The 21,144-nt window shown below is 41.9% G+C and overlaps 1 protein-coding gene across 3 annotated transcripts; it reads left to right on the top strand.

Annotated features, from left to right (window-relative positions):
- The first annotated feature begins 2,410 nt into the window (after nt 1-2,410).
- LOC118726237 (protein SLFN14) lies at nt 2,411-12,904 on the top strand. Of its 3 annotated transcripts, none has more exons than XM_036450675.2 (5): nt 2,412-2,780; nt 5,102-6,179; nt 7,614-7,742; nt 9,040-9,757; nt 11,953-12,904. In XM_036450675.2, the coding sequence occupies exons 1-5, from the start codon at nt 2,640-2,642 to the stop codon at nt 12,785-12,787; spliced, it is 2,901 nt and encodes a 966-aa protein (XP_036306568.1). In that variant the 5' UTR covers nt 2,412-2,639; the 3' UTR covers nt 12,788-12,904. The 3 variants fall into 3 exon arrangements, with proteins under 3 accessions (XP_045442115.1, XP_036306568.1, XP_036306569.1); XM_036450676.2 differs by having other exon boundaries at nt 2,667-2,780; nt 5,109-6,179; XM_045586159.1 differs by lacking the exon at nt 7,614-7,742 and having other exon boundaries at nt 2,411-2,780.
- Nucleotides 12,905-21,144: the final 8,240 nt, after the last annotated feature.

Raw genomic sequence — 21,144 nt, 5'->3', positions numbered from 1 at the left:
GGCGAAGCGGACGTCAGGGGTGGGGCGAGCCGGCGGGCGGAACCTCCTTTTCCGTCACTTGGTTTCCAGGCGGACTCCGTACAGCGAGACTCAGAGCCCTCGGGCCTCCGAACGCCTGTTGTTATCCCGGTGCCTTGTTTCACACCTGGGAAAGGGCTTCGGAGATCGTTGTGCCCTGGGTTTCCGTTTCCGGGGGGAAACGATTGACTGAGTGATCCAACGTTGTGTATTGCGTGAGGGCCAGGGGTTGGGGTGGACTGTCTTAGATGAATGTGTCCTCCTCTGTCCGGAGGGAACTTACTGGCTCGTCGGGCTCTTGGATGTTTCCTAAGCAAACAAGAGGTGCTGCCAGAAAAGTGCAGCAAATATCAAAGAAGTGTGAAGGAGAGCGGGAAAGGCTTTCCGGAAGAGATGGCACTAGATTTGGGTCTTGAAAGATTTTTTTTTTTGGGGGGGGGGAGCGGTTGAGAATTAGGAGATTCTGGGAGAAGGGATAATTACCGAATTAAATGAGAAAGCATGGGGGGAGCTGACCAAATTTAAAGCTGAGACGTGTAGTGTTTCTCAAAAATTGGTCAGTTAGCAACACCAGGAGGAAACAATATAAATGTCCTCCATCAAAAACATATCACACGTGCCGAAACCGGTTTGGCTCAGTGGATAGAGCATTGGCCTGCAGACTGAAAGGTCCTGGGTTCGATCCCAGTCAAGGGCATGTACCTTGGTTGCGGGCACATCCCCAGTAGGGGGTGTGCAGGAGGCAGCTGATCGATGATTCTCTCGCATCAATGTTTCTAGCTCTCTGTCCCTCTCTTCCTCTCTGTAAAAAAATCAATAAAATATGTTTTTAAAAAAAACACATCACACGTGGGATTGCAGTGGTTCAGGTGAGAACTAGTAAGAGCCTAAATTAGGACTATGGTAGTGGAAATGGGAGGTAGCATACAATAAGCAGCATGAGGATTGTGATGAGTGTTGGACGGGGGTGGGTAGAAGGACATGAAAAAATAAAAAGGAAAAATGGAGACAAACAAGGGTCTTTTGTACCAGACCTACCAAGGAACTCCAGTGGTCATGCATATGGACTGTATTTGTAAGCATCACACTCAGTGCCAGACCTAAGATTTCAATACCCTAGATTCGTAAGTGAAAGAATGAATGAATGTTCAGAGACCCAGAGCTAGTGTGGCTTGGTGAAACTAGCATTTTTGTTCTGGGTCACTTTTCCCTAGTCTTTGAATTATCTCTGTGAATGAATTTAGGAAGGAGGTTGGTGTTTGTTGTAGTTATGGTGCCATAACTAATGCTGATAAATTTAAATTCTTAATAAATATATCTGAAATAAATTGGGACTCCAGTTCTTAGCCAATTGTGAATAGAATGGCCAGCTCATTTTCCTAAGACCTAGGAAAAAGCACTGTCCAAGCTAATAATTTCAAGTTACTTTGTAGCATGGACATTTGATGTGAGATCCTCCCTGGTGTGATAACCTCTAACTTTATAGCTAGGGGACTTGACTAGGGAACTTCGAAGAAGGAAGAGAAACTCTTTGCTCATCTTTCACATTTCCCCCTCCTTCTGGTTTGGTCCCTTACAGTGAGTGCATTGAAGAAGAATAAAGAAACTACAATCTGGCTCCTGGTTCTCCTGTCCAAATAATGTCCTTTCTGTGGACCAGGAAGGAAAGGGGGAGATACTTCGGTAGAGTTCTTATTTTGAAGACTTCAAAACTTGAAGGCAGAATCCCAAAGGTGAAAGGCAGTGGAAGGAGCAGGAACATTTGTATTAGACAAACCTGCCTTTGAACTCCATCTCTTCCACCTACTGGCCAAGTAACCTCAGTTTCTTTGTAGTGTTAAAAGCTCCCATCTTGGTCCCTTGTGCCAAAATGCACATGTCCAGTAAAGAATGTCATTTATCTTTCTAAAGGTAAAGAGAGATTGCAATGTGAGTGTGAGGCTGGGAATTAAGGTTAGTTGTAGAATTAAAAGACTGAGTTTAGAAGTGAAGTTAATGAAAATCAGTTAGAGTTGAGGCTGAGGGCAGGCTTTTAGAGTTTATGGTGCTACTATGCTAATATAGCATCCATTCTGCCTCCTATCCTGAAACTCTATTCAGCCAACATGTACAAAGAGTAATAATAATAATAATAATAATAATAAACAACCAGAAATCTATTAAGAATCTCATTTAGCCAAAACCGGTTTGGCTCAGTGGATAGAGCATGGGTCTGTGGACTGAAAGGTCCTAGGTTCGATTCCCGTCAAGGGCATGTAGCTTGGTTGGGGGCACATCCCCAGTAGGGAGTGTGCAGGAAGCAGCTGATGGATGCTTCTCATCAGTGTTTCTGACTTTCTATCCTTCTCCCTTCCTCTCTGTAAAAAATCAATAAAATATATTTTAAAAAAATAAAAATAGAGCTTTGAAATGAAATTGACCAGGATAGGAGGTGCTTGTATGATGTATGGAAATGACACGCAATCCCTTAGAGGTGAGCAGTGTAACTGGCTCTCATTTGAAAACGCCTGAATCTTCCCTTACTACCTAATTCACTCCAGAAGCCAAACTGCAGCCTTCGAATCTGCCCTGTCATAGGCTTTTCTTGAGTCCTTATCAGTCTTCCTCAGTGGGTCAATGTTATGAAGTCTGGGAGAGTCTGGCAGGGCTCCTGCTCCTCCCAGGCTGATATCAAAGAGCCACAGGACTGTGACAGAAAGCAAACATTCAGACCAAAGCCAGATGTGGAACTGAAACAACAAGAAGAGAAGCAAACGTATCAGGTAAAAAATTTTATTTTCATTTAGAAACCTCATCCATCTCATCTTAAGTGCAGTTTATGTCTGAGGGTATGAAGGGCTTAGTAAAATAATAGCTATAGGACAATGAGTGAGAAGTTTTGGGGAAATCGGAAAGGATATTCATATGGAGCTTGAATCTCAGAACGCATTGTATTTATCAGTTGTTAACAGCATTAGTAACATCAGTGAGACCCGGGTGTCATGATAGCACAGTTCTGCTAGTTCAAAAGCAAGTAGATTTGTCCTGTGAATCCAGCAGGTGGAAATTATATCGAGACAAATTACAGTTGAAAATGAGGGAACTCCTTTCTAACAGAGCTGTCAGGAAATAGAAGAGACTAATTTGATAGGTAATAAGTTACTCCTCACGGGAGGTGTTCAAGCAGTTGCTGGAAAGCAATATGTTGGGAGATAGGAATATTATACAGAGGATTTAAGAATCAGATGGATGGTTGGACCTGAAGATTATTTAAAGTCCTTTCCAACACTTCTCTGAATCTATGACATGAATAGAATGTTAATCAGAAGTTTCTCTGAAGAGCCAGGCATTTACATTTTACCTGCTCACATATGAAAAAATAAATCACCATGTTGATTCTGGCATACTTAGCAGAAACGAGAAGGCAGCCATAAGCGAACTATGGCAGAAGAGGATGTATGACCTGTTGAATGCCTGCTTTTTGTCCCCTCTTCATGGTCATAACACCCACATGGCCTCTACTTTGCAAAGATTACAGGAAGAATTTTGGTTTGGGTTAGTAAACAGCTTATTTTGCAGTTAACAAAAGCTAAGGGAGCCATGTCTGAAATATTTGCTTCAGAGCCCTGATTTCTATTTTGATGGCTATTCTCTGATCTGAGAAGCAAAAGGAGGTTGATCACAGTTTAACAACTATGTCCCAAAGGCTCATGTTTTTTCCAAGTCTTAAAGGGCAGAACTATTAGAAGGGTAGGAAGATGCCTGTATCACGCTGTTTAGGAAGAAATGCACTTTTAGAAGAATGTTTGAAAAGATAAAAAAGAGCCCAGCCTGCGTGGCTCAGTGGTTGAGCATGAGGCTATGAACCAAGAGGTCATGGTTTGATTCCCAGGCCAGGCACATGCCCAGGGTGTGGGACATGCAGGAGGCAGCCAGTCAACAATTATCTCTCTTCATTGATGTTTCCGACTCTCTTTCCCTCTCCTTTCTTCTCTGAAATCAATAAAAATATGTATTTTTTTTTTTAATGAGAAGACTTAACAACAAAGATAAAAATAATTCTGCATTTGGTATCTATTGACAGACTTTCAGGAATAGAATAAAGCTTTAAAAATATACAGAATAGCCGGGACTGGTTTGGCTCAATGGATAGAGCGTCGGCTTGGGGACTGAAGGGTCCCGGGTTCGATTCCGGTCAAGGGCATGTACCTTGGTTGCGGGCATGTCCCCAGTGGGGGGTGTGCAAGAGGCAGCTGATCAATGACTCTCTCTCATCGATGTTTCTAACTCTATCTCTCTCCCTTCCTCTCTGTATAAAATCAATTAAAAATATATTTAAAAATGTACAGAATAGCACAAAAAAATACCATGTTTTATGCTTGTTTATACAGCAAGATATCTACATCACATATATTATTAACCTATACTCCCTTAGATATCACCCCCTTTCTTTTGCTCTGAATAAGAAATAGGAGCATCTTCTGATTTCAACTTCTAAGTCTGCGAATTCTCTAATAACTTAACTTTGGTTTCAGTGCCAATCCATGCCTTTTTTTTTTTTTTAACCCAGGACTTTTATAAATATCTAGGTTCACTAGTGTCATTTCCTGATTTTAAATTTGAAAATGGCTAAAAATTGTACCACTGTAAGTTTTCCATTATAGCAAAATATTAAGCATTTACCTTTAACTATGCCCATTCATGCTGGGAAGGCTAAGGATTTTTATGAAGTTGTTAGAAAACAGTGATATCAAATATTATTTCCACCTGGCTATTGTTGCTCAGTGGTTGAGCATCAGCCTATAAACCAAGAGGTTACAGTTCAATTCCCAGTCAGGGCACATGCCCAGGTTGCATACTAAATCCCCAATAGGGGCCATACAGGAAGCAGCTGATCAATAATTCTCTCTCATCATTGATGTTTCAATCTCTCTCTCTCCTTCTCCCTCTCTCTTCCACTCTAAAACCAATAAAAATGTATTTTAAAATATTATTTCTGTGTTAAGATGTATTTATAGCTTTGAAGAAAATATTGTAATCTCTGAAATTCTTGTTAATGAGAAACAACATTTCTGTCCTGCTTATTTTCTGTAATTGTTTTGAGCACACAGGGGCTGCTGAGATGGAAAGTCTCCAGACCAGTACGGAAATGCTCTATCCTGAGATAATTGTGGACGTGGGCACAGTGACTTTTGGAGAAGAGAACAGGAAGAACATGACCAATAATCAGTTGAAAAGGAATGAGAATTCTAAAATCATCCAAGCCGCCTGTGCACTGCTAAATTCTGGAGGGGGTGTGATCAAAGCGAAGATTGATGATAAAACCTACAGCTACCGGTGCCACGGGCTGGGTCAGGATCTGGAGACTTCTTTTCAAAAGCTCCTTCCTTCAGGTTCACAGAAATACCTTGACTACATGCAGCAGGGGCACAATCTCTTGATTTTCGTGAAGTCATGGAGCCCAGATGTTTTCAGCCTCCCCTTAAGGATCTGTAGCTTGCGTTCCAATTTATATCAGAGAGATGTGACTTCTGCTATAAACCTGAGTGCTAGCAGTGCCCTAGAACTTCTCAGACAGAAGCAGTATAGAGCCCAGAGAGGAAGACCCAGGGTGAAGGAGCGGCATCCTCAGAAGGTTCTTGACAGACACATTCAGGAAGAGGAAGATATGAGGCTGTCTGCTTCGGAATTTCTTAAAAAGGACAAACTCATGTATAAAGAGAAACTCAACTTTACTGAGTCGACACATGTTGAGTTGAAAAGGTTCACCACCAAAAAGATTGTCCCTAGGATTAAAGAAATGTTGCCCCATTACATTTCTGCGTTTGCCAACACTCAGGGGGGATACTTAATTATCGGGGTAGATGATAAGAGCAAAGAAGTGTTTGGATGTAAGAGAGAAAAAGTGAACCCCGACTTATTAAAAAAGGAAATAGAAAACTGCATAGAAAAACTGCCTACATTCCACTTCTGCCATGAAAAGCCGAAGGTGAATTTCACTACCAAAATCTTGGATGTATACCAAAAGGATGTCCTGTATGGTTATGTCTGTATTGTTCAGGTGGAGCCTTTCTGCTGTGTGGTATTCACAGAGGCCCCAGATTCGTGGATCATGAGGGACAATTTGGTCACAAGGCTGACAGCAGAGGACTGGGTGGCTATGATGCTGGATATTCCATCAGGTAAACCAGAATAGAAGCCATTATTCAGTCAGCATGGAGTAACCCCTTCTCTGCCTTCTGTGGGTAGTTGGTCAGATGGTTTTTTTTTTAAATATGCTTTTTATTGATTTTAGAGAGAAAGGGAAATGGAGAGAGAGATAGAAACATCATTGATGAGAGAGAATAATTGATCAGCTGCCTCCTGCACACCCCACATTGGGGATCTAGTCCATAACCGGGGCATGTGCCCTGACCGGGAATTGAACCATGACCTCCTGGTTCATAGGTCAATGCTCAGCCACTGAGCCATGCTGGCTGGGCTGGCCAGATATTTTACTTAAAGAACAGAAAGCAGTTTTGCTTAAAAATATTCTCCCATTGCCCTGCCAGTGTTCTCAGTAGTTAGAATGCCAGGCCATGCACTGAAGGATTTGGTTTGATTCCCAGTCAGCGCACATGCCCAGGGTTTGGGCTTGATCTCCAGTGGGAGGCATACAGGAGGCAGCCAATCAATGATTCTCTCTCATCATTAATGTTTCTATACCTTTCTCTCTCTCTCCCTTCCTCCCTGAAATCAATTAAAAATATATATATTTTAAAAACTTTAATCAGTAATCTCACTCTAAAGATGATATTCCAAAGGCAAATTGTTTAAGAAGGACTCTTCACTAATTCTTTCAAGGGAAGCTTGTTGACAATTCTGAATTGTTTCAGTAACATTAGGAACTAATACCTCCAATTACTGGGCTTGGGGCACCACCAAGTGGAGAAAAGCTGTTGCAAAAGGAGATGCTTGGGCAGGGGATAGAGGGATGGAGGGGCGGGAAGGGGGGGGAGGAGTTTGAGGGGAGGGGTGAAGAGACTCCTAGTGTTTTCACTTTCCTTATAGTTTTGTTCAGAATCAGCCCTAATGATCTCTAAGCAATCCTTGGAGGACTTATAGCCTGAACGCAGCTTATCAATTTGCCTTCATGGTTAATATGTTCCAAATTTTATAAAAGAAGCTTGGATCGAGCCTTAAGTGATTATTCTTCCTCTTGTCCTAAATTTCTTTGAATTTAAACACACACACACACACACACACACACACACAAACTAGAGATCCTGTCACTTCCTACTCCATCTAAACCTTGCATGGGGACTTAAACAACTATAGCAAAATAAAAAAATATATAGTGTGCTTAACTTTTTCTGACCTCACTCCCTCTAGAAGCTGGAATCAGAATATTAGAGTTGGAATGAATCTTAGGGATTATCTCACCCTGACATGAGGTCAAATGACTTGCCCTGCAGGAGTCCCCAAACTTCCTTTCTTACATATGTGAATGGTTTGAGGGATAGAAAATGTGAGAGCAGCTCAGCATCATGCAAATTGCATGCCAACAGTAGGAGGACAATTAAAAAGTGCTTTTCCTTTTTCGTCTGAAACAACTCTCCATGTATTCATTTGTTTAGCTCCCTCCAGTGTGGCCACAGACTACAGCCTTCCCCCGATTTCACCAGCTTCATCTGCACTAAGAAGCTCATCATATCCTATGAAAGTCCTGGAATTTAAGGAGGTTCTACAACAACGTTTGTTTCCAGGTATTCCCTTCTTATTTCTTTTCTAAAATTATGTTGGAAGGAATTGATAGCAATTAATCCAAATTTTTCTCCTTAGAGAGAAGGTCAGGTGTAGGACTTAGCAAATATAATACATAGGGCTAACTTTTGTTTCCCAGTCATCAAATTCACACAGTATTTCTCTGTGCTTTGGGGCTTCCAGTCATGTATGGCTTTTGTTTCCTAAATAGAGAATTTGGGAGTCATCCTAAATCCCTCATGTCTCTATCACAAGAGAATTGCCCCCTGGCTTTCCAATACAGAAGGAGGTGAGCCACGGGGTTCGCTGGCAGAGTTTCTCAGCCTTGGCACTATTGACTTGTGGATCAGCTAATTGTTTGTTGAGGGGCCTGCCCTGTGCACTGTAGGATGTTTAGCACCATTCGAGGCCTTTATCTACTAAATTCCAGTAGCAGCCCTCCGCCGTGACAATCAAAAAATGTCCAGCCCTTACCTGTTTGGCTCAGTGGATAAAGGAGGTTCATGGTTTGATTCTGGTCAATGGCATGTACCTTGGTTGAGGTCTGATAGTGGGGGTTGTGCAGGAGGCAGCTGATCGATGTTTCTCTCTCATTGATGTTTCTAACTCTCTATCTCTAGTTCTTCCTTTCTTAAAAAAAAAAAAATCAATAAAAAATATTTTTAAAAATTGCCAGCCCTGGCCAGTGTGGTTCACTTGGTTGGGTGTCAACCCATGTACTGAGAGAGAGGTTGCTGGTTCCATTCGTAGTGGGGGCACATGCCCTGGGTTGTGGGCTGGATCCCAGGGTGGATGTGCAAGAGGCGGTCCATCTATGGATGTTTCTCTCTCTCTAAAAATTCAATAAACTATGGTTTTTAAAAATGTCCAGATATTATTAAATACCCCAGGGTGTGTGTGTGTGTGTGCATCAAAATTGCCACGTTAGAATCATTGTTTTAAAGGAATGTTCTTAGTTCTCCCAAAAGCATCAGGTTCACACACACATACACACACACACACACACACACACACACCCTCAACAGGAAGGAGGACTTCCTAGCAATAGTGGACCATTTGGGGCTGAGGAGACAGTGCCAGGAGGCTGTTCTGTGAAGACCCCTCCTTGTCTGCCCTCCCCCATAGGAGAGTTGCCAACAGCAGGAACTTCTTAGTCCTGGCCTGTGAAGAGGGGGTGCTTTCTTTGCAGACAGGGATCCTATGGTTCCAGAGCTAGCCTCATTTCTTCCTATGATGTTGCAGGAATACTTATAATATGCTTTTGTACATTTTAGTAACTTCTATCCCTTGAATTTTCAGTGACACAGGAAGAGATACTATTTAAACCAGAATCCCTCTGTAAGACATTGTTCTCAGATCATAAAGAACTGGAGGAATTCATGAAGATGCAGATACGTCCTATCTCGCAGGGGATTGTGGTATTTTCTCGAAGCTGGGCTAATGATATTGGCTTAAGGAAAGAACAGAACGTCTTGTGTGATGCTCTCCTGATAGCGGTGAACAGCCCCCTGGTACTTTATACAATCTTGATACACCCCGGTGGGACCGAAGGGCCTGAATATGCCCGGAACACTGCTCGTCAGTTAAAGCAGAAACTGGGAACTGTTGGTGGTTACACAGGGAGAGTGTGTGTCATTCCGAGACTGCTGCACCTGCCCGGCACACAGTCTAGACCCTGTGGGACCCCTGTGCACTACCCTCAATCCTACCTGCTTGCTAACGAGGAGGAAATGGAAGACTTGTTGCAGGCCCTTGTCGTGGTGGTCTTGCTGTGCTCTCGTTCCCTTCTGAGTGACCGGCTGGGCTGTGAATTTTTCAACTTGCTCATAGAGGAGCAATGTGAGTTGCTGTCAGAGAGCCTTCAGGAGACGCGAGAATTGTTCATCCACTGCTTCCCAGGAAGCAGGAAGACAGCCCTAGCCATAAAGATCATGGAGAAAATCAAGGACCTATTCCACTGCAAACCAAGAGAGATCCTCTACGTTTGCGAACATGACTCCTTAAAGGATTATGTGGCGTGAGTGTTTCGCTGACTAAACACAGTAAATGTGTTGAGTCAGTCTTTTCAACAATATCACCAAAGTAATTTGTATTACTTAAGATTTTGCAATGCCTTAACTATGTAAGTGCAGGAGCCCAAACCTTTGCAAGTGACCAGGTAGTTGAGCTATAAATGGGTACTTTGCTATTTCCAGCCTTCAGTATTTCATCATAAATCAGCCAAGTCTGCCTACATTTAAGTTTATGTAACTAGGAACAGTTTCTCACAATCTGTGGTCTTAAATGTAAAGAAAAATAGAAATGAAACTATCTTGATTTAAGGAAATATTTTTCTTGCTGTTTAATATTTTAAAGCCACAGTATATTTCAGTTGATGAGACATTCTACCACTAGCAACTTGAATTTAAATACCATTTGATTTTGTTTATAAAATATTTTCATTTGTTTGACTTGTTCTGAATCAGTAATTTTAGAAGACATACAATTCTGCTTCTGATTTAAATCTTTAGGTTTTAATTTAGTAAAAGCATTGGTTGCTTTGTAATTCAGCAAATGAGGGCAAACTCATTTTAATTTTTGTCTGGTTTACTTACTTATTTGACAAATCTTTTTGAGCACCATGTATATGCTAGGTACTGTGTACACTGAGTGCTGGTGGGAATAAAGACATTGAAGACCTGGCCATAAAGCCCAAAAAAAGGGGACAAAAAATAAAATAAGCAATGTGAATATTATATAATTAGTATGGCAGTAAAGATATGCTTATCTTAACTTGAGCTGAAGGTTGGTCAGTAAATTCTCCCCAGTGAAGAAGATCTTTAAGAAGGATACACTCTTTTTTTTTTTAATTTAATTTAATTTATTATTATTATTATTTTTTTAAATATATTTTTTATTGATTTTATACAGAAAGGAAGGGAGGGAGATAGAGAGTTAGAAACATCGATGAGAGAGAGTCATCGATCAGCTGCCTCTTGCACACCCCCTACTGGGGATATGCCTGCAACCAAGGTACAATACATGCCCTTGACCAGAATCGAACCCGGGTCCCTTCAGTCCCCAAGCCGACGCTCTATCCATTGAGCCAAACCAGTCCCGGCAAGGATACACTCTTAAGAAGTCAGTAGGGAAAGTGAATAAAATAAGGGCTTTTTCGGCAAAGGGCACAGCGTGTGCAAAGGCATGGATATGTTTAGAGAATCAAGAGGGTAAGTCTAACTAGAGCAGTGGGGGTGGGGTATGGTTATGTAGTAGGTGATGGAATTGGAAAAGGAGGAAGATGCCATATTATGAAAGATTTGTAAATTGTGCTATGGGTTAAGTTCTTTATTGTGCTCTATAGGTAAATTTAAAAATGCTCCGGTCAATTCAACAAATATCTATTGAACCCTAGTGTGAGAAGGATACAGAGAATGGCTGGGAATCATTGCTTTTCTTCAAGATGTCTACACAGTCCAAACTGGAAGAGCAAAACATGACCAGTTGTGATTCAGGGAGTGAAGCCCCAGGGACTGCGGATGTAACATCCAGAAATCCATAGACAGGAGTGATATTACCTGGATCCAAATTAGAGGAGGCAACAAGCAAACTTGATTGTTTCTTGCCTCCTCTAAGGTGTTCCTCCTCCTCTGAAATGCTAAAACATACTGTAAAGGGAACCTGAACACGCTAAACAGGATTATAGCCCTGTAGATTTATTACCCAGTTGACATGTCATGGAACTCAGCAGCCTCTTCCTGTTTTCCTTACCAAAAGCTAAAGAGGCTTCTGGTTTTGTACTACAAGTAAATGGAGTGATGGGATTTGCTTTAGAGGAATTTGTATTTACCCATACCTCTTTTCCACATAAAAAAAGAATGATATGCCTCCAGATATCTGTTCTCTAGCTTTAAGAAGGACAGAAAGTGAAGAGCTTGTCTTCAGGGATTATCAAGCAGCAGAATTGTTACTAATAGAAAAAATAACGTTCCTACCTAGGTTTATTTCAAAAGTTTCACATGCATATTTAAACTAGGTAAACCTGAAAAGTAGGGTTTACAATGAAGTGTTCTCTCTATCAGGTAACTTGTAAGTAGAGCAGTTTTGTAGTATTCCGCATACAACTGGCTCAATGAATCATCATTCAGGTGAGAACTAGTCTCTAATTTCAATCCTGAGAGTAATGAGTGCATGGTGCTCCCTGAAATCCAATTCTCTCTTTCATCCTTACAGCCAACAAACCACCTGCCAGGCCGTGACCCGGAAAACCTTCATGCAAGGGGAGTTCCTAAAGATTAAACACATAGTGATGGATGAGACCGAGAATTTCTGCAGTGTGTATGGTGATTGGTACAAGAAGGCTAAGGGTATCACCCATCCAGAGGGGAGGGGAGCTGGAAGGAAAAACCTTCACCATGGGGTTCTCTGGCTCTTTCTGGACCCCTTCCAAGTCCGTCATGCTGATGTCAACGGCCTCCCCCCTCCATCTGCTCAGTTTCCTCGGAAAACAATCACTAAAGGGATCCACTGTTCTCTGGAAATAGCAATGGTCATGAAACAAGAAATGAGGAAGATCAAAGAAAATCCTCCCTCCAACATGTTTCTGGACACACTGGCACTCTTCAGGGAAGCTGCCTACGAGGCAGCAATGTGTGCCCAGGCTCTTCCTGGGGTGTGTGAAACGGAGACCAACCTGACAATAGAACAAATCGCAAAGTACGTGGCAGAAAGATGTCACCACCTGTTCCAGTGTGGCTATCTGCCCAAAGATATAGCAATTCTGTGCAGGAGAGGGGAGGACAGAGGACGCTACGAGCTTGCACTGCTAAAAGCAATGGAATTAATTGAGACCCGCAGAGCCGCAGAAGTTGTGTTCAGCCAGGCCTCTGGTGTTTTGGGCAGTCACATCATTTTAGACAGCATTCAGCAGTTTTCAGGCCTAGAGAGGAATATTGTGTTTGGGCTTAGTCCAGAATGCACTCCTTCAGAGGAAACGCATAAGCTCTCCTTCGCCTCAAGAGCCATTAAACACCTCTACCTGCTTTATGAAAAGAGAACAGCCTTCTGAAAACCATTTCAAACAAAACAGGAAGCCAAAGGAGCAGAGTCCCTTCTCCTAGGCAGGCTGCAGGTACTCCTTTTCACATATTACAAATGGGAAGATCAAGGCACAATCAGTATGGCAGAGAGCCACAGACACGTCTCTTGGGACTGATCCTGCCACTGCATTTGCAGTGTCACTGTCCTTTTCCCAGTCCACTTCACCTCCTCTATGCACACTTACAACAGACTTATAATTGGTCCCCTGCCTCTGGTTTTTCCTTGTCCAATCCAGCTTTCATCCTGTCAACCAGAGATGTTCTTTTCAAACAGAGAACTGATTTTATGACATTCCCTGCTAATGTGTCTTCAGGGAGTCCCTGCAATGTTTAAACCAAGCCATTTTTCAATGCTTTCCATGATATACCCTGACTTACTCTCTTAACACAGTATTTTTCTCTCCCTTCCTCTCTCTAACATCAGTTATTATATAAATAAATAAAAAAGAAAAAGAAGAGTAATATACTTCTATTGTGTTAAATTTGAGAAATGGAGAAAGGCAAAATAAAAAGTACTTATTATCTTGTTACCCAGGCCCAGTGATTTTTTTTTTTAAATTTTTGCTTACTTATTTCTATTCTTTGTTGATAGGCAAAAATATTTTTACATAGTTATGGCCAAGTTGTACAATCAACTTTATATCATGTGCATATGTTTTTCCACATCACCTTTTTGTTATAGTCTATACCAGCATTTCCCAAACTTTTGACATAGGTGTACCCCTTCTATAATTTTCATAACGTTGAATACCCCTCATACTCATGAGAACGTAGAATTAGGCGCAGCTAAGCACGGTGCAGTGCATATCCCCACCAAACTCTTCCCATACCCCTGGGGGTACACGTACCACACTTTGGGAAACACTGGTATACTATTGTTCCCAATACTTCTCCCTCTCCCTCTCCCTATACCCTTTATCGTTCCTAACATTACAGTTGGAGTATATTTTCCCACCCCCTTGATATGGGCTTGGCCGTGTCACTTTATTTGGCCAAGGACATGTTAGTGCAGAGGCTTTACGCATTTCAGTATTACTAAATCTGTTCTCTTGGCTTCTGCTACTGTGAAGACTGTGCTTTTGGCATCCCATCAGTCACCGAGAAATGAGATGTGAAGCAAGCAGTCTTGAACTCAACTCTTGATGCAGAGCCAAGTTGGACTGATCCTAACTAGATAGCCAAAACCCAACTGATTTGCAATGTGTAACTGATAAATAAGTGCTTATTATTGTTTGAGTGAGATTTCAAGTTTGTTTCTTTTGCAGCAGTACCTGACTGATGCAGGCATTTCTTGATGTTGTAGCATCATCTTAAAAATTACCATTTTAGCCCTGTCCAGTTTGGCTCAGTGGATAGAGCATCACCCCATACTCAGGCATACAAAACTAACTTTTCTTCCTTTGGCATATTTATAAAGCCCCAGAGATTATATTATTGGATCAAAAGGGTGGCCTAGATAAAATATTCACTTTATTTATATTGGTTCTGATGGAAAGTGCATAGACAAACCCTAATCATTGTACCTGACAACATACAGATTTGTTGCCTTAAGTAACAGAACAAACAGGTTCTGAAGCAAAAAAAAAAGGACATCGCTATCTCAGAAACAGGCGGCTTAGAACGTGCTGTTTCTGGAGAGTGAAACCAAGGCTCATCACCCTAGCCCAGAACCCTAGAAGAAGGGAATTACAATGGAAACATGAATTATGTAACCAAACATTTTGTAGGAAAAAACTCTGATCACCTGAAACTGATGTACGTCACTGTCTCAGAAAAAATACAGTATGCCTCAACAGCACTTCTTCTGTTGTTGTTAGTCCTCATTCCGGGATATTTTTTCCATTGATTTTTAGAGAGAGTGGAAGGGAGGGGGAGAGAGAAAGAGAAACATTGATGTGAGAGAGACACATCAATTGATTGCCTCCTGCTTTTGATCAGGGCCAGAGCCTGCAACCAAGATACTAGTACATTCCCTTGGTCGGAATGGGACCCAGGGCCCTTCAGTCCACAGGCCGATGCTTTATCCACTGAGCAAAACTATGTAGGGCGACTTTTTAAAATTTTTAATTTTTTTTTTAAAGAGAAACTATGGCATGGAGAAGCCCATTTAAGAAAGGAAGAAGAAGCATAAACTAGATTTTTCTATAAAGTTGAGCTCCCTGTTTCCTCAAGGTTTGGGGGAGGCCAAACATAAAATTATTATTTTAAAAAAATATATTTTATTGATTTTTTTACAGAGAGGAAGAGAGAAGGATAGAGGGTTAGAAACATCGATGAGAGAGAATCATTGATCAGCTGCCTCTTGCACACCCCCTACTGGGAATGTGCCCGCAACCAAGATACATGCCCTTGACTGGAATCGAACCCAGGATCTTTCAGTCTCTATCCATTGAGCCAAACCGGTTTCAGCCATAAAATTATTTTTAAGAAGCTTCAGTTGGGAAATAAGCACATTTATAATAACTGTATGTTACTATTTATTGAGATATCACTACAACCAGCTACTACCCTGTTTCCCCCAAAATAGGACAGTGTCTTATATTAATTTTTTCTCCCAAAGTTGTGCTAGGTCTTATTTTCAGGGGATGTCTTATCTTTCCATGCGCTAGGTCTTATTTTCGGAGGATGTCTTATTTTCGGGGAAACACGGTATTTGCTAATGCTTTGTATATTTTCACAACTACATGAAGTATATACATTTTATCTCCATTTTATACATTATGAAGCACAGAGAATTTAACTTTCTCAAAAGCACATTTCTAGTAAGTGTCTAAGCTGAGTAAATAGAACATCTAAATAGAATCCTTGATGGGGTCATCTCAATCTTGAGAATGTGAGAACACTCTGAAAACACTCCCCAGAGCTGAGAATACTCATGTTTGCTTTCAGGGCCCTCTGTCAAGTTCTCATCTCTAGAGAGCATTGACTTCATTATAAGTGAAAACAGCTGACTAAACTGTTTCCTATACTAACAGTTGAGGTTTCTCCCTGAGTCACCTGATCATTCTAGAAAAACCTTACTTTCTTCTTCTGTAAAGCTCAGAAACAGACTCAGTTCATATTCCTGACTCGTCCAAGGTCAGGCACTCTGACTTGAACTGCCAGACCCACTCTAAGGCTGCTGCATCTTGATTCAATATCTTCAGTTGACGGAAGCAACATGATTTTGAAATAAATGAGATCAGTTTTGCTTCTTCTTTCATTCTCAGCCTGAAATGGAAGTGAAAAATAAGGAATTAGGACATGGCTATTGCGTACTTTGTCTTATTGTTTACTGCCTCAGGTCATTTGCATTTAAAATGCACCCTCACCCCTGCTTTAATCAGGGCAGGCTATCTTCTTTGCCCAATTATACAGACTGGAAGAGACATGAGTTAGAGGGGGGCAGGGAGGCAAGCAAGGGATCCCAGGTATGACAAATAAACCCATTAGTCAATGGCTAATTCATCACAATACCTCTATAGCTCCATTCCTATATCCTCTGATATCCTATATAATAAATAGGTAATATGCAAATTGGCCATCACTCCAACACATAAGATGGCCACCCCCAGGTGGACACAAGATGGCCACCACAAGATGGCCTTCAGGGGAGAGCAGTTGTAGGTGATCAGGCCAGCAGGGGAAGGCAGATGGGAGGGACCAGGCCTGCAAGGGAGGACAGGTGGGGGCGACCAGGCCTTCAGGGGAGGACAGTTGGGGTGGGGGGGAACCAGGCCTACAAGGAGGACAGTTAGGGGCAACCATGCCAGCAGGGGAGGGCAGTTAGGGGTGATCAGGTTGGCAGCGGAGGGCAGTTAGGGGCAATCAGGCTGGCAGGGGTGTTTAAGATGTGATCAGGTTGGCAGGCAAAAGCAGTTAGGGGCAATCAGGCAGGCAGGCAGGCAGGCAGGCAAGCACATGGTTGGGAGCCAGCAGTCCTGGATTCTGAGAGGGATTTCTGACTTCCCATTTAGGCCCGATCCCACTAAACAGGCAATTGGACATCCCTCAAGAGGTCTCAGATTGGAGAGGGTGCAGGCTGGGCAGAGGGACACCCCCTTCCCCCACCACACACACACACAAATTTTGTGCACTGGGCCTCTAGTATAGTATAAAATTATAGTTAACAGATAGTAAATGCTTACTATGTGTCAGACACTGCAAAATGTTTTAATTACATTATAACTTTTATCCTACCAGCAACCTTTGAATTATGTTTAGCAATACTATGTAAAATAAGATAACGTGGTGTTAAGAGCACAAGTCCTAGAAGCAAACCAACCCTGGCTTTGAATTCAAACTCAATTCTTAATTAGCTGGATGACTTTAGACAAGTTAATTTTTCCCTTTAAACCTTGGGTTTCTGGTCCCTGGCCAGGTAGTTCAGTTGTTTAGACTCTAAACTTTAGAGCATTGTCCTGATACACCCAGGATGTGAGTTTGATCCCTGGTCAGGGCACATACAAGAATCAACCAATGAATGCATAAATTAGTGGAATAACAAATTGAAGTTTCTTTCTCGCTCTGCTTCTCTTTTTTTGCCTCCCTTCCCCTTTCTCTCTTAAGTAAAAAATAAAATAAAAAAATAAAAAAAATAAATATATATATATATATATATATATTTTAAACTCAGGTTTCTCATCTGTAAAGCAGAGATGAAATTCAGACCTGTGCCTTAAGATAAAGATGAGGATTGAAATAAATAATCCATTTAAATAAAGCCTGACATACAGAAAGCTCTCAATACATTTGGCCCTGATTAGCTTTAATTTATAGTTGAGGAAGCTGTGGCTTACAGGTAAATACCTTGCCCAAGATCACAGAACTATGAAGCCCTGAACCCGTGTCTGCCTGACTCCAAAATCCATTTTAGCCTCTATGCTTTTCTGCCTTCCTGTACATCAAAGTTACAGACACGAGTCTCCATGATCTGTGATCTGATGTTAAGACCAGGCTTGAATATATTTATAAAATTTGTGATATTAAGCAACATGGTTATTGTTAGTTTCTAAAATTTTCCTACAAAATTGATAGAATTAAAGTGACTTACATAACAAAAATGTTTAGAGAAAAACATTCAACACTAAGAAACTTAATATACCTTTCATTTCTAAGTCTGTATAGGCTTACAGTTCTGATGGAAAATTATGCAATAATTAATAAATAATAATACAAGAATAAATTTTGTGCTTCTCATATTCACAACTGTAAATCTACTTTTGCCCTACCCTGGTTAATGACATCACGGAAAGCTTAGAAAATATGGGACAAAAAACAACAACAACTCATTCCCAGTATTACCACCATACCACACAGTTTGTCATTTTTGCTTATTCATTTCCAGTGTGGGTTCATTGACAGATATATTTCAGCAGAGTTGTAATCATTGTGTACATTCCATTTTTTATCCTGTTTGGGTCGATTTTTCTGGAAGCCATTCCTATTCTTCATTGTGTGAGACAGTTTCCACACTGCAGCCTAGGATGGGCAACTTTGAGTAGAGAGGAGTCTCCCACGTTCCATTTGATTTCTTGGCCCAGTCCACCGTCAGAGAGGAAGACGGTGACGAACAAGTGAAGGATCCAAGGTGCCTTACCAAGCTCCATGAAATATGGAGGTGGGGTGGAATGAAGATGTTTTAGGGAACTCAGCAACAGAGCTCCACAATTAGGACTGAAGCATTCTTCTTCCCTGGCTTTGGTGGCTGTGCCATCCTCACAAAATGGCAGCTTGCAGGAGCACAACTCAGGAGGTCTGTAGGACAAACCTTCACTTACACAAAGCAACCTAAACAGAGTTTTCCAGCTTTGCCCCATAAAAACTACCTGGTGTGATTGTTACAGTCCCAGGTCCCTCTCAGCGCTAGGACAGGTGCCTGAGACTAATTTGGAGATCATGTGGGAAATATTCCATTGAATGTTGAAATGGGTAGAAAAACATCCACCCACTACTTAGAATCCTACCCGGGGATGACCAGCTTCCATTTGATGGAGCTTTGGGGTACCCAGGTACTAGTGTGGGTTTAAAGTCAGATGTGACAAGGTTCAAATGTGATCTGGGCAAATTAACTGGTCTTTCTTTAAAAAAATAAAATCTATATCTAGGTATGTATTTTATTGATTTTAGAGAGGAATGGAGAGGGAGAGAAACATCAATGATGAGAGAGTATCTTGCACTCCCACTGGGGACCGAGCCCACAATCAGGACACATACCCTTGACCAAAATAGAACCTGGCTCACAGGCTGGCACTCTACCCTCTAAGCCAGTGTTTCCCAAAGTGTGGTAGGCATACCCCACACTTTGGGAAACACTGTGTTTGTGGTAGGGGTACGGGAAGAGTTTGGTGAGGGTACGCGTTGCACCAGAGTTTGGTGGGGATATGCACTGCACCATGCTTAGCTGCGCCTAATTCTACGTTCTCATGAGTACGAGGGGTACTCAGCGTTACGAAAATTATAGAAGGGGTACACATATGTCAAAAGTTTGGGAAACACTGCACTAAGCAAAACCAGCTAAGGCTGAACTTCCTTTTGTAAAACAGAAATAATAATATATCTCAGATGATTGTTGTGAAGATTAAGTGCTTTGTTTCATGTGACTGGCACAAACCAAAGTGCCTACAACCAGTAGCTATTAAACTCAGTTCTCAGTGCCTGGCCTATAAATGGTCAAGGACTCAGTGATTGGGAGATGTCACTTTATCAGCTTTGTTACTTAACCTTTCTGAAGCATAGTTTCTTCCTAGAGATAACCAACGTGTAGGATTTAGCACAACATTAAATCCTCTGTAAACATAGTTAAGACATCCTCTGGACTCTGTTGAGTTTTTCTCACTGGATATTTTTAGAGCATGATTTTTATGTGTTTTTATAAAATTGATTTTGAGAGAGAAAGAGGAAGGTGTAAGGTTTGAGGCACAGGAAACTGACCACCAAGGAGTTTTAAAGTAAAGTTTATAATGAGCGGGACCATTACGGAGGTAGAGAAATCAGAATTGAAGGAGTTGGGAGGGGAGATGGACCTAGCTGGGCTGCCACCTGGACATGGAGGATCAGCAGCACGTGGCTGGTCTGGGGGTCTTTTTAAGGGGAGGAACAGGAGAGGGTTGGACCCAGGGCAGAACAGGAAGGGGTGGGCTCCAGGACACTTTGGCAGGCGCTGATTAATGGCTCAATGTCTAGGAGATGTCTCTGTGACAGGTGCCAGTAATGCCATAACTCCGCCCACCAGTTGGGAGGAGGGAGAACCTTATAGAAGAGGGAGGGAGAGAATTGGTTGTCTCCCACAGGTACCTAACCAGGGATCAAACCCACAACCTGGAAATGTGCCCCAACCAAGTGAGCCACAACAGCCAGGGCTCAAGTTTGATTAAAAAAAAAAAAAAAAAGCTGTGTTTTCAGGGGGTAATTTATAGATTGTAATATTTTTCTGCACTAAGAGTTACTCTGTTTGACACACATAGGCAACATCATGAAATGATAATGATGGCCATATTGGAAACAGATTTGGTACAAATTGGATTTCTGTGGCAGACTGTGATACTACGGTAGTAAGTTCTGTGACAATCCACCATGAACTGAGCCTGGAGACTGTAATAATGGGAGGTGGAAATGGAGTACAATAGTTCCTGGCTGATCAGAATTACCCGGGATCTTAAAAATAGATCCACTGTTAGATTCTGTATGTCTAGGGAGGAGCCCTAGAATCTGCATTTTTTAAAAAGTGTGCTAAAAGATTGGGAACTTAGTTGTGTTTCGCCCGGACTTGGTGATCCCCAAGGACCACCAGGGAGCCGAGTCCGATGCAATAAACAAAAGAGCCTCTTCCATGCTAGCATGGGCTCTGCCCCACTCATGCCGACAGCATGGCAAAGAGAGACCGAACTTCGACAGGTCAAGGAGTTTTATAGGGGTGGTGATGTCACTGCTTTGGCTGACCCTGATTGGTTGGGTGAGGGCTAGGGCCCAGTTACACAAAATGGAGGATAGCTCCGTCCTGCTCCTCCCTGCCCACAGTATGAAATGGAGTCAGGAGTTAGCCTCGCCCGGCCCGCCCCACAATCTCAGTTGTAATGTATTTTTCCTTTTGCACTGTAAATGACTCACGTAAATGCCAGGCATCCATTTCAAAGAGGATCTACTTCAAAGACGACAGTCTTGAATAAACACATTACTAACCAAGTGACAAGGTAAAGAGATAGGCCACCTCCTCCTCCTAAGACTCCTTTGTTTTAGAGATCTTGGTTGATTTCATAACTGATCATTTGGGCTGCTGTTTCTTTAAATTTTCTCTTGCTTTAACTTCCTCACTCTAATCCACCAATCAGAAATGAGCCCGCGAAAC

This window comes from Pipistrellus kuhlii, unplaced genomic scaffold, assembly GCF_014108245.1.
Source record: "Pipistrellus kuhlii isolate mPipKuh1 unplaced genomic scaffold, mPipKuh1.p scaffold_m20_p_22, whole genome shotgun sequence".
Lineage (NCBI taxonomy): Eukaryota > Metazoa > Chordata > Mammalia > Chiroptera > Vespertilionidae > Pipistrellus > Pipistrellus kuhlii.
This window is presented reverse-complemented; position numbering and strand designations above follow the sequence as displayed.